The following is a 16,784-nucleotide window of genomic DNA, read 5'->3' as shown; positions in this document are numbered from 1 at the left end:
AAATCCCAGCTTTTCCTATATATGCACAAGGAAACCAACCTAGCATTTTTTTTTCCCTGACAAGAAAGATGCATTGCATATTAGTGTTGGGTCATTTAAATGATAAATCACATAATCAGTGACTTAACCATGACCAACAAAAAAAAAAAAAAAAAGGTGACTTAACCATGACATGTTGTTGAATCGAAGGCATCATGCAAGACTTTAGTAGTCGCCCCTTTCAAATGATATACATTGGTCAAAGCATACATTGTCTTAACCCTTTTAACTTCATAGTAAAAATAGAATTCTTTCGCAGTTTTTCTATTTTTTTCCCCTTTTTACTGCTATATACCACTGTTACTTTGTATACCAAACTGGTTAAAATTTCTTGGCCAGCACCAGACATGCCTCCACTACTCTATTCAACAGATCTGCAAAAGAAATTAAGGAAACCGTAAAAAAGTGAATAAGTAATCATATTATGCATTTTAACATTAAAAAAGGCAAGATACTAAAGTTGTATAATAATCTGAATACTCGCATTCTTGATTCAAATTCCAGTCACAGCACAAATTTGCAAGCTCCCGTGTGTGTTGTCATTTTTTATAAAGTGAAATACATTTGACTTTACATTACCACTAAGTCCAAAATATCAAATGGGAGTCTACAAGACATGTGCTAAGAATTATGCATTTAAGAAGTTATTGAATGACTAAAATAGTTATTCACAATTTTAGCATACTAATCCAGAAATATAACAGGTACTGCATCAGAGTAAGTTGGAAATACAAACGAGAGGAGAAACATCTCCAAACAATTCATAAGCACCTGCCAACTGCACACTGATGCAGTACCAAGTTGAAGAGTTGCTAAGGGTAGTGACATACCATCATTGGGGATTTAACATCAACTTTTTCGAGTCCCATTAATTGCTCTGCAACCTGAGCGGAACAGTTGGTAAATGACGCGTTGACGTCCACGGGCAGTTGTTCCTCACAAATGCTTTCTAAGCTTTGGCCTTGTCTAGATAACTGTTCCGAAAAATATCTCTTCTGCAAGCTACTATGGATAAAAAATAATTCATCAGAGAAGAATATGTTAAAGCAGGATCCTCATAGCACAACTTCTTGACTCGGGAACAATTATACATCTCAAGCAGTAATGATTTTGTTGTTTTTTTATTTATAATTATTAACTTAAATCTGTTAAGTAGATAAATCAATGCAGTTCATTAGGAATTTTTCAACACTTTCTCACCTGTTGAGCAATTCCTTCAAAAAAATTTCAGACTCACAACCATTTGTTGATACGTCTTCTTCCTTCTCCAAGAAATCCTTCAAGCTAGCCTGAAAAACAAAGATTAAAAATAAAGCTATAATGCACATTAATGCCTTCAAGCTGACGCCACCATAATATTATCACAATATCAGGGGTATGACAAACAATTTGCAACCACTTTATTGAAGATATCCCACTTACAACGGAAAGAAGAAAACAACAGGCATTCGTGTTATGAATGCATAGACGCCAATGCAGAACTAAAACAAGCATTTATAATCATAACATACTCATCCATATATTATATATATCATTCATACCGCATTAATACAAGTTTAAAAAATGAAACAGGAGAGAACACTAGAACAGTAGTTACCATGATTTTGGACTGCAGATCACCTTTTTTTGGTCTCATCAATTCCTCTGCCACAACTGCATTTGCACAAAATAGAGTAGCTTCAGTTAAAACAAAATAGAGTAGGACATTTGAACATTTCTAACCTGTGCAGTCTTTCTACCTTGTTCAACCTCTGCTAAACAGTTGGTTAGCAGTGCCCTGAAGTTTATAGGCAGCTCTGTCTCAGACTTTCTTTCAAAGTTTTGACCTAGTCCAACTGATGATTCCTGGGAGGGTCCATTCAGCATGCCACTGAAATGCAAAATTGATATCTTATAGTAGATTAAGTGGAAACAGGATCCACAAGGCTCATCTTGTTGGCTCTGGAATAATAATATATCTAAGGCAGTGAAGCAGTAATGGTCTACTAGTTTGCTCTTTCCGGATACTAACCTAAATCTGTAAGATAAAGATACGACGGCAGTTCCTTAAGAATTTTTTAGCACTCTCTCACCTGTGACGCAGTTCATTCAATGAGACACACTCTTGTTCTGATAAGATTTCAGCTCCACAACCATTTGTTGCCGCCGCTTTCCCTGTGGTGCCGTTCAAGCTATCCTGAGAAAATTAAAGACAGAGAAATCAAATTAAAGTAGAAAACAAGGGAGGAAGTTTCTAACGAGAACTGAGGACCTGATTTTCATAAGTAAAATTTAACATTTCCATTTGCAATTATTAGAAGACTCAAAAGGTGCACCTTCAAAGCACCAAGAAAAGTCACCACATCAGAAGATGCTGCGAATTGCTGGGCAAGTCTCTGTATCTGTAAACCGTCAGAAACGCCACTAGTCAAAACATCACACTTACAGAAGATACAATGGTTGATTCCAAAAAAAGAGAGCAAACAGGGTTAGTATTGCAATGAGAAGTCATGATCAATCTAACCTCGGCAGCTCTAACAGTCGATGATTGTCCAGAGCTTGAATCAGATCCATCACCACTCCCTAGAAACAATTACCACAATTTTTCAGCAAAAATTAAATAAACAAATAAAGAAACCCTAAAAAATTAAAAATACCTGTATTAAAATTGAATGAGCGAAAATTAACAGTCAAATCACGGTAATTCAGAGATAGATCTGGAGGATTATTAGAACCAGATCCAGAATTAGGTTTTTCATCTTTATCCTCGATATGAGATTTAGATTTAGCTTTGGCTTGTTGCTCTTTAACCCAATTGAAAGCCAGACACAAAAGACCTAACCCAATAGCAAAACCAAAACCATTTCCACATGAATTGATAAAATTTCTCTTAGAAAATTTCTGTGATTTGGTTTGTTGTTGTTGTTGCTGTGGTGGTGGGTTGTTTCCGACAATTTTTGGACTCATTGAAACGGAAATTTGATTTTTAGTTAACAACTCAGCTGCGAAGCTTAATCCATCGTCTCTATTGAGGAACGGGAATAGGTGTTGAAGGAAACCAAAGAACCACATTTTTTTGCGCCACACGAGAAAAGAGGGAAAACAAAATGAAAAAATGTGCGGGAGTGTGAGTTTTGTGAGTTTTCAATTTTTTTTTATACTAGCTAGAAGCACGTGGTTCCACCTGATCTCTCTCTCTTCTTATACGCTCTCTCGGTCTCTCCTACCTTTTTTTCACTCTCTTTAGGGCCCACATATGATTAGAAATTAATCTAAAAAAACTATAATATTATGGTTTTATCCCTATAAAATGACAAAAAAATACCCCTACGTCCACACACGGTTACTGTTCACTCAACCCCATATTTTTCTATACCCAAATTCTATAGTATGCAATTGTCTGTACCTGCCCCATTAAATCTGGGCCCTCCATCAGGCAAGAGGTGAGGGTGTATTGCATGGCAGATTCTCTAATCAAGGGTGTCTAGAACCAGCGCACCCATAAAAGGGTGTACTCTAGAACTGTTATTTTTCTATATATATTAAAGATTTAGGCATGGCTCATTAGAAATTAGAATTTGCACCCTTGACTCTGACTCGTTGATTGTGAGTTGACTTTAGGTTCATTCCTTAGGCTGTTTACTTAAAATTCAACATTCCAACTTTTGTATGGTAATATTGCCTCAGAAATTGAAATTGTCGCATTAAGCCAAATTAGAACCATTTGATCTCTACTATAAGTTGTTGAATTCGCTTCATATTTCGCAAGATGAGAAATAGAACCATCAATAAAACCCGATAAATCATAATTATATCCAGACCATGTGACTTTCTTGGTTTAGTTTGACATGAGCATAGTTTGAGATATTTGTTATGTGAATGAAAAAGATTTGAGGGTGTGGAATTCATTGAAGAAGATGGAAAATTCAATGCTTTGTTTGTGTTTGATTCAAAGTTTGTGAGGTATTCATTTTGTGAAATTAAAATCAATGATTAGATCAAAAAGTTTAGTTGAGATAGTTTTCAATGAAATAAAATGAAGAAATTTTAGATTTCAACACTACAATGAATTTCAACAATTGAATTAATAAATGTGAATCGATAACAACGAAATGATGAACTGTGAAATAAGTACAGTAAACTAATGATGTATAGATGAATGAAGATTTGATGAAAAATGAGGAATTAACTTAACTTATAATTAATGTGACAGGTAGTTCCTCCACTCAGGCGCTTTAGCTTTCAATTCAATAATAGTAAGACATTTAGTTTCCTTTCCTTTCGGAAAGGAATAATAAACATCAATGAGTTGTGGTAGTTCTAATCTAATCAGACTAAGTATACACTTTTCATCTGTATACATTTTGACCTTATCCACTTAACAAAGGTTCAAGTCACTAGCAATACTACGATATTTCAAGCAAATCTCAACATATAATAATCAAGCTTAAGAGCATGCATTCTAAACAAATCTCATTATTCATGAATATGAGTTTAAGCCACAATTTAAAATAATAATCCAAAGGGCAATACTCATCAATCGGTTAAACGTACATATATGTAATCAAAGAATAAATCACGATTAACCACACTGTACTGAAACAGTCCTAACTTTCTTTATATAAGTTGGATTGACACAAATCCAAATGGGTTAGAAACAACACTTCAAGCTCTACAACGTTTGTTCACACCCAAAAATCTGAATCCAGCTCAGAAATTCACTAAAATAGATTGTAACCCGTGGGTTGTTAGGAAAAATCCTGATTGACCTTCCTGCACTAAAACTCCTGTAACTTCCTTTTGTATAACTTGGATTAGTACAAAGTAAATTGGGTTTGAAACATCATTAAATTATCTACAACTAACGTTCAGACCATGAAAGCAGGTTCTTAATAGAAAATTCACAGAACGCCACCAAACACAGAACTTGGTCAAAAAATTCCCGACGGACCTCTCTGTACTAAAACAGACATAACTTACTCTGCAGATATCAAAACGAGGTGAATCCAACTGTATTGGAAACCAGACTCGCAGATCTAAAAGTTTTATTCATACCCCAAAACCCAATTCTCAAGCATGATGTTACAACAATATTCCCCACACCTTCCCTTCACTTCTTCACTTCTCCCCTCTCTTTATGTAATACTTCTACTGTTTGTATTTCATTTTTTGAGTTAAACATCATTTTCAAATAAGAAAATAATATATTTTTCTCTAATTTTTCTGTTTGGAATTGGATCTACACTGTGGTAAATTTGGTGTTTTATTTTCCAATTATGTATAACGATTACATAGTTGATTTTAATATATTATTTGGTAATTTGAATTTTCGTACAATGAAACATGGTACTTTTCTAACGGTTTATTTCTCCATTTAAGACCACAAATTTTGTTTTCGCCTAAGGCCTCGCTTTGCCTATAGCCGGCCCTGATCATTAGATTACACTTTGTAGAAGAATGCTTTGTTCTTCATGCTTGAGATTAAGCTTTCCTTTTGATTGAGTCTAACATTTTCTTACCCTACCAAAAACATAATAAGATCTACCTAAAAGAGTCCTCGTTTGATTATATCCCAATATAATAAAAACAGGCCTCCACGTACCTCGTTTACCATTAAGGCAGGACATCCGCCCTGCATATATGAGTTGATCTATTTCCCCATGACAAACACACAAGTTTATTTCAAGAGCGAGCATACCATCTTGATATACTCATATACTACATAATGGTCAAAATCATGTATATGTTAGTTTTTGGCACGAATATATGAATAGGGTATTGGCATGAATAATTACTATTTGGTAATCGAAAGGTTTCATCAAGGATTAGACTTCTTTTGATGGAGAAGGTGAATTCTATCATATATTCATATTGTGCAATGGAAAGGTACTTATAGAGTTTTACATCTCAAGAGATAAACACTACTGGAGTAAATCGCTCAAAATACATATACAGATAACTAAGTAGTTACGTGACTTAAGCAAAGAGTCTCTTGATATGGTCTTAGATTCAGGGAAACAGAAACACAGTTAGCCATTGCATATCGTATTAGTAGATTTATTTTGATAAAAAAAACAGGATTCAAGTACTGCCAAATGCCAATACACCGAATGCCCTCATCTGGCAAAATACTTCTTATCACAACACTTTATCATATACTATACGCAATGTATATGAGTATACTAGTTTTTGAGCCCGTTCAACGAATGGGGATCGTTTTCATGAAATATCTTGTACTAAAAAGTTTTAACTATAGAATATTGTAGTGAGTTAAATTTTGATGAAAACACTAAAAGTGTTGGTCTCTATCATTTAGGGGGGAACTAATGTATTGAAGTAGCATATCTATACTTGTAGAAGCAATTCACACGGCATACATTATGAATTACAAACTTAATAACAGTCTCATCTTAGGAATCTCTTAAGGGCGTTCAGGCTTGTTGGTTAGGTGATCCCAGCCTTTTTTAATGAACACGGACCATTTTCATAAACTATTATGTGCCAAAAAGTTTTAACTATAGAATATTGTAGTGTTTCAAATTTTGATGTCAACACTAATACTACAACATAGTATTAATAAAAGAAAAATGGCTCAGATAAACAAACATAATTAATTTGATTTATGACCAAACCAGTAATAAATGCAAATTATGGAAAAATAGAGAGTGGTTAGAGAGTGATGATGTGTACTCGTGTATGTCAAAATGAGTAACCTTGCCTTATGAATTCTTGTGTCAATGACAATTAGCATAATACTTATCATAGAACATTCTCAATTATGTATTTATGAGTCCCTCATGTTTGTGCTTTATACAAAATTAGAAATCATGTGCGTCCAGTAATAGGACTCCTCCAAGTTTATTTGGTTACATGTAAAAATATCACATGAAAAGTCAATAAATTTGGTTGAACAACCGGTTGTATTGTGGATGAGATATAAAGTTTTCATGTTTATATCCTAAATATCAACATCGACTGTTGTCATGCAATTGAATTAAATATAAAGTTTTAACTTTAGAATATTATAATGATTTTTTTGTTTTTTGTTTTATAAAAACACAAATTCTACAACCCTGCATGGGCTATAATATTAATTAAAGGAAAAATAGCTCAACAAACATAATTTATTTGATGTATGACTGAACCACAAATCCTATAATTTAGAAGTAGAATCCATTTTACCTGTTCAACATGTTTCTGGCTTGATAACTGAAGGTCACGTTGGGAAGAACGAAGGTGACATCTCAATATTTTAATGATTTCATTTTTTATCAAAACAATTTTTTTTTCTTTTTAAATATTCAATAATGTGTCCCAGATTTTATTTCCTTGTAGAACAACCGATTTGTAGAAAGGGTGTTGACGCATAATAATATATAATTATAAAAGAAAAATATAGTTCAACAAACATAATTAATTTGATTTATGACCAAAGCATTGACAAATCCTAAAATTTAAAAGTATAATCTATTTTAATTGTATGCACAAATTGAAATTGGAAAAGTCATTGAACTCCAAATTTAACTGTTGACTCTTTTTAATTGATTATATTTTGACAAACAACCATTTTTGTTTTCCTATTTTTCTTTTAATTGTGAGAGGCAAAACATCCTATGATTTGGGCTGTTATATTTCTGGGCTTGTTGTTAAGCCAAAAGCCCATGTTTTGTTATAATAAACACGTGGCAAGGTTTTTACCATTTGTTTGATTCATTCGACATAAACTTGACAGGTGTGAAGATATTTCTCGTGGTAAGATTATAATCAATTTTATTTTCTCCAACATTGACTTGAGCTTGTGCTGTGTTATTTTGTTTTTACAGATTAATTTGAGGTAATTTTTTATTTATTTATTTACTTTTTTTTTAAAATTACTAATTCCCAACTATCCAATTTTTATAATGGTACTTAGTTGATGTTAATTAATTAATTTAGTTAGCAACTATTTGATGTAATTTTTGTTTAGACTTTCATTTGGCTCCTCTATTTGATTTTATTGTACATTGATAAAATATTTGAAACTTTGTCTCTTTGGATTCATGTGTTTAACTTAACGTTTTTGTTGGAACTGAACAATTTCTTAATTAACTCATTTTGATAGTCGGCAATCATACTAACAATTGTGATCATTTTGTAATACATTACTGATACTAACTTGGTATCTGTGTGATCAGTTAGCTAGCACTCTAAGATTCCACGAACAATGAGAACGCTAGGCATTATATTCTTTTAGATCTCTTATCCCTTTCAAATTTTTGTTTTGATTCTCGACTGTTTTTTATTAATTAGGTATGTATGCATGACTGTATGTCTGTATGTATAACTGTATTTGGGTGACGGGTTTTGTTAATACACATGAACTAACCATAGTTAGACAGTTGTCTGGGATTTCTAGCCTCCACAAAATGGAAAAATTATTTTTGTTTTTTTACCGGTGGAGAAGAACTACCCTTGTTGAGTTCATTGTTGAGTTATCTTTGTTTAGTTTTTGTGTAGTGGTGAGTTTATGTTGGGATAAAGAAGACATAAGGAGAAAGCATGCGTGCGTCTTCTATTGCTTCCTATTTGAGTACTACATTTTCATAAAGTACCTTTTGCAATTTCTTATATATTATACCAAAAAGTATATTGGGGTGATGTGTTATCTGAATACACATGAACTATCCATAGTTAGACAGTTTGCTTGGATCTCTGGTAGTAATTTCTTTTTTGAGTGTATCCTCACCAACTCTCATTACTAATTATTATTATGGCAAGACCTTGCTAGGATGAGTTTTCAAATTTAAGTATATGATCCGTCAAATAAGGAAGTCATTGTTTAATGCACTATTTTATTTTTTTTAAGGTTATCTTGAAATTTTATCAAAATGGAAGTGTAAGTTGAGTTATTTTTGTATTAGTATCCATTTATTTATATGTTTAAATGATCATTTTTTTTATGATTACTAATTTCTTTGTCTATTTTTTTTTTTATGTTTTGTAGAGATTGTTCATGTAAATTTCGTAATTATTTTGGTTATCCAAAAGACAAATGGTTAGCAGAAACATTTGTTCAATATAATTATGACTGCATTACTGTTTTCAGTTTTTTTGAATATCTGATTAAAAAAATCAAACAGAAGAGGTGTTGTATACACCGTGGTGTATGTAATGTTTATGCAAATAGTGAAACTTAAAAGTCGGTTCTCAGGATGAGAAACCTATTAATAAAGACCTCTAACTTATTTAGGAATAAGTTAGGGGCCATTTGTTTTTGCCTCTTATAAGACCTTGAGGTCTTATAACCTCTTATAAGATGTGGCCCAGTGATTTTTGACATTTTTTTGATTTGTTTTTTGCCTCTTATAAGAGGCATTCTACTAGAAATGTCTTATAAGAGGCTCCAATTCTATAAGTACCAAAATTGGATCTACTTCAATTCTATAAGTCTTATAACTTGAAAAATGACTCAAACACCCCCGTCCATACCCCTAACCTCATTTATCTCTTATTTCCTTTTCATTATCTTCTTCTCCAAATAACTCTATTGCCCTAGCCACCACCGGCTACCACCACCACCACCACTACCACCACCACCATCACCGCCACCACTACCACCACCATCATCACCACCACCACTAAACTATTAAAACCACCACTACCACTGCCGCCACTACCACCACCATCATCACCACCACCACTACCACCACCATTATCACCTCCACCACTACTATCACCGTACTATTAAGACTATCACCACCACCACCACCGTGCTATTAAAACCACCACTACCACCATCATTACCACCGTGCTATTAAGACCAATATCATCACCTCCACTACCACTATCATCACCACCACTATCACCGTACTATTAAGACTACCACCACCACCACCACCGTGCTATTAAGATATCCACCACTTCTACTACTACTACTACTACTACCACTACCACCACCGTGTTATTAAGACCAATATCATCACTTCCACTACCACCACCACCGTGCTATTAAGACCACTACCACCACTGCCAATTAAAGTAGTTTTCTAAAATCGATATTCTAATTATCAAAATTGATTTGAAATCAAAAATCAAACTATATCTTTGTTTCAAATTAATCTATTCATGTTAAATGTGATGTAAAGTAGGGTTATATTTGTCAAATAACCATCTATAAGATGTTATGTATTTGTTTTTTCTATTTTTACAAGTGCTTATAAGAGGAACTTAAAATGAAAAACAAACCACTTTATAAGACCATCTTATAAGACCCTCTTATAACACATGGTCTTATAAGACCCTCTTATAACTTAACTCAAAAAAACAAATAGCCCCTTAGTGTGATAGTAAGTGGTAGATATGTTTGATCGACCTCGACTTTCTTGGATTGTCATTGAGATTGTGAGAAAATGTGTTCCCACTATACACTGGAGTTAGCAAAATTGAGTGAAAAAATCAGAGTGTTATATGTCTTAACACATTCCTTGTGAGAACCTACTTAGGCACGCTACCCAAAAGTTTCAAAAACGGACCTGCCATTGCATTTCATAGCAGAGTTCATTGTATAGTTGTTTATATTAAGATGATTTGATTATTATGCATGTATTAATTTAGGAGTTAGATTGATGATCCTTGTTTAATTGCTAGTGAGATGTATAGATTTTGAGATAAAATTAGAAGACAATTACTTTTTTGTCTTAGTCATTGTAGTATAAATGAAGTTTGTGAGTATCTTCTCTTGAAAACTCTCACAAAGCTATAACTCATCCAGTAGGGAATTCATAGTGGTTTAAGGCCTTATTGCATATGGTAAATACAATCGCACTCTGCAAAACGAGATTAGTTAGGACCATATTTTTGGCCACTTATCTGTTTTTATTTCTCATTTTTGCTTGAGGACAAGCAAAATTCTGTTTGGGGGGTGGTGTGATATGATAAACACCCACAAGTGTAGTTTAAACTCCTTAATAGTATTACATTTAGGCCAATTATGTTTATAATAAATAAGAGTTAGTATTGTTTACGTGTTTTTGTATATTTCAGGTTTTGAAGCTGATTATGTGTTTAAAGATGTCATTTTAGAGTGGAAAATGAGTCAAGATGATAGCTAGAAAAGTTCTATGTTTAAAGCCCAAGAATAAAAAAGAAGCAGCCTTTTCAAGCCCAGTCAAATTTAATTCGGGTAGAAAAAGAACAGAAAAGTCAACAGAATTTCAAATGGGCGTATCTTTGGACTCGGGTCTCGGAATTGGGCCTACTGTATGTAAATACGACTGGCTCGGAATAAGCTTTCCAATAGATCTGGCCTTGCCCCAATCAGAGCTGTAAAAAATAATTAAAATAGCATTTAAGTAATTTTCAGCAGTTGTGGCCTCTTTAGACTTGACCTAATGGACTTTGGGCTCACATTAGAGGCCCAAAGTCCCCCTTTTTGGCCCATGCACGAAAAAATGTAACCCTAACATTCTCCTATATAAATAGGGTTAAGGCTAAACAAAACTTGGCTACTCCCCTCTTTAGTTTAGTTGTAATTTAGGTCTCTCTCCCCCATTTATTTAGTTTGGTTAAATAAATTAGGGTTAACATTGTAGCCTCCATTAAAACCTTATCAAATAAATCTTTAGTTCATCATATTCAATTCTTGTTTTATTATTTATGTCTTTAATTCACTATTTTAGATTAATAATTCCAATGAAACAAGGCTAAACCTCCATTAGAGGGGGTGTATGAAGCAATGTGAGGATGATTGTTAGTAGTTTAGTTATTGTTTTTGCATTAGAGTTTCAAGTCTTTTGTTGTGAGTTTCTAGAGATAGAACTCATAACAAAGGGCTAGAGTTTAGAGCCACTAGCAAAGAGATTTGTGGTGGAGCTAAACTCTCATACTAGTGAAGCCTTCATCTGAGATGACTTGGTGTTCACTAGGGATCAAACAAGCGATTCGATAACTAACTAATAGTCAATCGAATCGCATGACGGATTGAATATTCTCTATACCCTTTCTCATCATTTAATCTACTGTTTTAGCATCTTATTTTTACTGTTTTTATAGCATAAGAATTACTCTCTCATTAGTGCAATAGTTAGTTTAGTCTAGATTCATGTTAAATACGTACAAGCAAGAGTGGAGAACACTACTCCCTTTATTCTATAATATTGAGAGTATTATTAGATTATTGATATGCATGATTTAGTAATGTTTAAAACACTGTTTTACATTATCAAAATTTACTTATCAACAAGCAAAATACTATTTGGGGGTAATTGATCAGTCCCCAAATGTGCGTTTTATTACCTTTACAATACTTCAATTATGCCCTTCTTATCCTTAATGAACAGACAACTTATAGCTTTTGCTACCTTTTGCAGGATGCAGGCCATTTAGGACGTATATTCCTAATACATGAATTTTAGCGCAAAAAGGATTGATATTGGCGCTGCTTGGGAAGATTCCAGCTTAGGAGCAAAAGTGCTGAAAAGTCAAAGTCAACTTTCAAGGACTCAGGACTAAAAGCTAAAGACTCAATGACTCAAAGCTAAAAGCTATAGACTAAAGGACTTAAAGCCAAAATCAAGAATTCAAGTGTATGGGCTAAAGTCAAAAGCCCACAAAGCTTAAAGGTTGTTTCTAAAAGAAAGGGCAAATATGTAATTTGTGTCTTATATAAACCAAAGTAGTAGAGAAAGAACCTTACCCTAGAGCTGATCTTTAGTCATTAGGAGTAGATAATATGTTTTAAATTAATAGTATAATTTGTTATTTACTTGTTTTCCATTTTTATGTTCTTCAAGCTTTAGTGATTAAATCAAGTTCTTATTATCTTCAATACTAGTTTTCAATCTTCTCTTTAATACAAGTTTTCATTACTTCTCTAATCTTTGATTCAATTCCAAAAACACTAGTCATACTCATTTGATAAGTTCAAATGAGTATAACTTTGTAAGCAAGATATCCATAAAAACCATTTCCATACATGTTTTGCAATCAAATCAATAGTTTATTCAAGATTTAAATCCATTCTAGATAAAGAACTAGTGTTTCCACCATACTTCAAGAACAAGAGTAAAGAAAGTTTAGAGCTAGAGTTTAGAAAGAGATTTTTCAAACCATCAAGCCATTCCTCCAAAACGAATAAAGGATTTAAGATGAACAACAAAACCCAACACACCACTATTCTACCATCTTCAAATAAGAAATTGAAAGAAATCACTATGGGTAATCCTATGACTAATTATATGAGCAGTAAATTGCCGCAACCAGTTTTTGGCAGAAAATAAAATGTATTGACTGGTAAACGTTTATAATATATTTGTTCTTTCGATGTTGGGAATAATGAATTTACAAAGAAAAGACTTCCAACCGGCAATGTTTTTATCGTCAGAGATTAACGGATTGCCTTCATGGCACGGCAGTCTTTCCTGGTCAGTTAGACATGGATTTTAGCGGACAAAGCCAACAGTCAATGTACAAAGAAAATTATATTAGCCTTAGTCTTCAATCATATCCTTGTCAAATAATATATCAAATTTCTGGGAGGACCTGTGCATTGTTAGCATAAACAAAGACTTTGATAGCTGTGAGATCTGAAACATTAAGTTGAAGTTGTTCATACATCAAGGAGATAAATTGTGGTATCATGACTTGATGAGTCAGGAGTTGAGGCTGGCCAATTGCAAACATAAGCAAAGAGCTCCAAGCCTCCAACTATGTAGACCATATCAGTTTCATGTGGATAATCTAGTCAGTTGGAAAACCTTAACCAAAAAATAAGTCAGTTGGAAAACTGCCAAAGCCAACCGAAAATGTAAAAGTGGATAGGTGCAAAAGACAATGCGACTACAACCAGGGATTCCAGCCGACAGATAGCCAAAGATTATATAAAGCTTCGTAATAACAAAAAGAAAATTCCCCGAACATGACATTGATTATTGTTCTATAACTTTCTAAATTGTAGATTGTCAATGAAACGAACAATTTAAGTGTACTGTCCAAGTTATTTAGTTATTAAAATAAGTAATTAGTAATTTAGCAATGTCTAGCTAGAAAGTGTTTAGGTCGATTATGGATTATAGAGAATCCATATAGTGTCGGTCTTTTTTATTCGACAAGTAATTTACATTTGTATATATCTTCGTCCTTCAACAGTACATGTTTTAATTCCTTCACAATTATTCCAATGCTTATTCTCTGTTAAATCCCTCATTGTCTTTCCGAGCTCCAACAGATTTGGTATCAAGAGCTATTTTTTTTTCGATCCTAGGCCAAACCAATACCATATATGAATACCGCTTCCGCACAAATTTCAATTACGCGCAAACTTTGATTCCGATTTTTGATGGCGAAAGCTATGATTTTTAGAGTCTACAGATGAGAACTCTTTTCATATCACAAGATTTGTGAGAGTTAGTTGAAGACAACAATGAAGAAGTGGCTAATGTGACGACGCTTGAAACACTAACACCCGAAAAGAATAAGGTTTACAAAAACAACAAGAAGAAAGACGCCACAACACTTCTGTTCATTCACCAAGGGGTAAGCAAATCTATTTTTCCAAGAATATTGGCTGCAAAGAAGTCAAAAGATGCATGGGATTGGAAATTCCCAAAGTAGAATTCCAGGGTTCGCAAAAGGTAATCTCTATTAAACTTCAATTGCTATGGCGAGATTTCGACAATTTATTCATGAAAGAGATCGAGTGAACAAGTTCAAGCTTTCTTTTCTAGAGTTTCTGGTATTATAAATCAAATTAGGAGTTATGGAGATACTATTGCCGATCAAAATATTGTTGAAAAAACTCTAAGAAGCTTACTGTCAAAGTTTGAACACGTAGTAGAAACTATTGAAGAATCTAAAGATTTGTCTAAGTTGTATTTCTCTGAATTAATGGGTTCTTTTGAAGCACATGAAAAAAGAATGAGCGGGTTTGTTGAACAAGCCTTGTAGTCTAAGTTGAATTTCACAGACAAGAAAGAGCACAAAAAGGCCGGAAAAGACAAGCAAAAGGGAAATTTTCAAAAAATAATAATAATAAATAATCGTGGAGGAAACCACAACTAGGGATACATAAAAGGTAATGGGTACAATTCCCAAAGGTATGATAAACCTTTTTCTTCATCTCCATATTGCAATGTTTGAAAAAAAGGTTGGGCATGCAAGTGAAGATTGCAGATATAAGTGTAAAAGGTGCAAGAAATTGAATCATATGCAGAAATATTTTTATTATCAAAATAGGAACCAAGCCAACTATTCTCAAAATAATAATTTTCAGGATCTATTAGTTATTTTATTCTTGTATGAACAACCAACATGAGTCTCATGATGTCTGGTATTTGGATAGTGGTTGTAGTAATCATATGATAGGTGATAAAAATTGCTTTGTCAGCTTGGATGAAAAAGTAACCTCCCAGGTAAGCTTCTAAATAGTGATTATCCAGAGAGAGTATGGTCAGACAGAGATGTTCATTATAGATAGTTGAAGGTATTTGGGTGCAAGGCATTTGTTCATATTCCCATGGATGAGAGGTCCAAGCATGATGACAAAACCAAATAGTGTATTTTTCTTGGTTATGGGGATGAGAAGTTTGTTTATAAACTTTATGATCCGATTAAGAAGAAGATAATCCGAAGTCGAGAAGTTTGTGTTTTTGGAAAAAGATGCAAAAGATGATGAACCATGGGAAGTCGAGATGTTGTGTTCTTGGAAAAACAAACAATTGAGGAATTTGAGAATGGTGAGAAACTATAAACTTTTGTTAATGACCTTGTTGATTTAGAACCGGAAGTTCCAGTAGTGGAACAAGCGGCAGAATGCATTGAGAATGCAGAGAACCATGGTTTGAGGCTCATGATGATGATCCTATTGTTCATGATGGGATTGAACCTATTGAGATATAAGATGCAAAAGATGTGCATGAACCACCACCTGAGCAAGAAGAAATGCATCCTCCTGAGCAACCAGATGATGAGCTGAGGAGATCTGAGAGAGAAAGACAAGCTTCAACCAGGTACCTACCACATACGTATGTATTGCTATCCGATGGCGGAGAACCTTTGTACTATTAAGAGGCTCTTGAATGAATAGAAGAAGAAAAATGGTTGAAGGCCATGCAAGATGAGATGAGCTCTTTGCATAAGAATCACACATATGACTTAGTTGAGAAATTGAAATGAAAAAAAATTCTCAAGAACATGCATGTGGGTTTTCAAAGTCAAGCATGAAGAGAGTAATCCACATCTAAGGCACAAAGCTCGCCTTGTTGTAAAGGGATTCAGTTATAGAAAATGTATTGACTTTGATAAAATTTTCTCTTCGGTGGTTAAGATGACTTCTATCAAGGTGGTATTGGGTTTGGCCGCAAGTATGAACCTAGAGGTTGAGCAACTAGATGTCAAGATAACTTTTCTTCATGGTGATCTTGAGGAAGATGTCAATATGGACCAGCCAAAGAGTTTTGAGGTCAAAGGCAAGGAGCATTTGGTATGCAAGATGAGAAAGAGTTTGTATGGTTTGAAGCAGGCACCAAGACAGTGGTACATGAAGTTTGAGTCTTTTATGGTGAAGTATGGCTACCAAAAGTCTACTTCTGATCACTATGTGTTTGTTCAAAAAATTTCAGATGAGGGTTTCATAGTGCTCTTATTGTATGTGGATGATATGTTGATAGTTGGCCAAAACATTAACAAAATATCCAAGTTGAAGAAAGACTTGAGTAAAATCCTTTGAGATGAAGGATTTAGATCAAGTAAAGCAGATACTTAGTATGCGGATCACTCGGGACAGTAAAAGT

At 33.8% G+C, this 16,784-nt stretch overlaps 1 protein-coding gene across 2 annotated transcripts; it reads right to left on the bottom strand.

Moving 5' to 3' along the window:
• Positions 1 to 165: 165 nt before the first annotated feature.
• On the bottom strand, positions 166 to 3,193 carry LOC147495354 (uncharacterized). 2 transcript variants are annotated; one of them, XM_086563981.1, is made up of 9 exons: positions 2,676 to 3,193; positions 2,543 to 2,601; positions 2,355 to 2,420; positions 2,112 to 2,215; positions 1,779 to 1,909; positions 1,637 to 1,692; positions 1,240 to 1,328; positions 870 to 1,044; positions 166 to 413 (listed from the first exon to the last, which is right to left on the bottom strand). In XM_086563981.1, exons 1-9 carry the CDS (start codon positions 3,088 to 3,090, stop codon positions 405 to 407), a joined length of 1,104 nt encoding a protein of 367 aa, XP_086420107.1. In that variant the 5' UTR covers positions 3,091 to 3,193; the 3' UTR covers positions 166 to 404. The 2 variants fall into 2 exon arrangements, with proteins under 2 accessions (XP_086420107.1, XP_086420108.1); XM_086563982.1 differs by having other exon boundaries at positions 870 to 1,041.
• Positions 3,194 to 16,784: the final 13,591 nt, after the last annotated feature.

This window comes from Coptis chinensis, chromosome 6 (assembly GCF_015680905.1).
Source record: "Coptis chinensis isolate HL-2020 chromosome 6, ASM1568090v1, whole genome shotgun sequence".
Classification (NCBI taxonomy): domain Eukaryota; kingdom Viridiplantae; phylum Streptophyta; class Magnoliopsida; order Ranunculales; family Ranunculaceae; genus Coptis; species Coptis chinensis.
The sequence above is the reverse complement of the archived record's forward strand: the minus strand, read 5'-3'. Positions and strand labels throughout refer to the sequence as shown.

Coding starts and splice junctions, on each gene's coding strand:
- LOC147495354 (XM_086563981.1), bottom strand. CDS start 3,090: ATGTGGTTCTTTGGTTTCCTTCAACACCTATTCCCGTTCCTCAATAGA. Junction 1,910..2,111: donor TTGAATGAACTGCGTCACAG/GTGAGAGAGTGC, acceptor TTTGCATTTCAG/TGGCATGCTGAATGGACCCT. Junction 1,329..1,636: donor ATCTGCAGTCCAAAATCATG/GTAACTACTGTT, acceptor TTTGTTTTTCAG/GCTAGCTTGAAGGATTTCTT.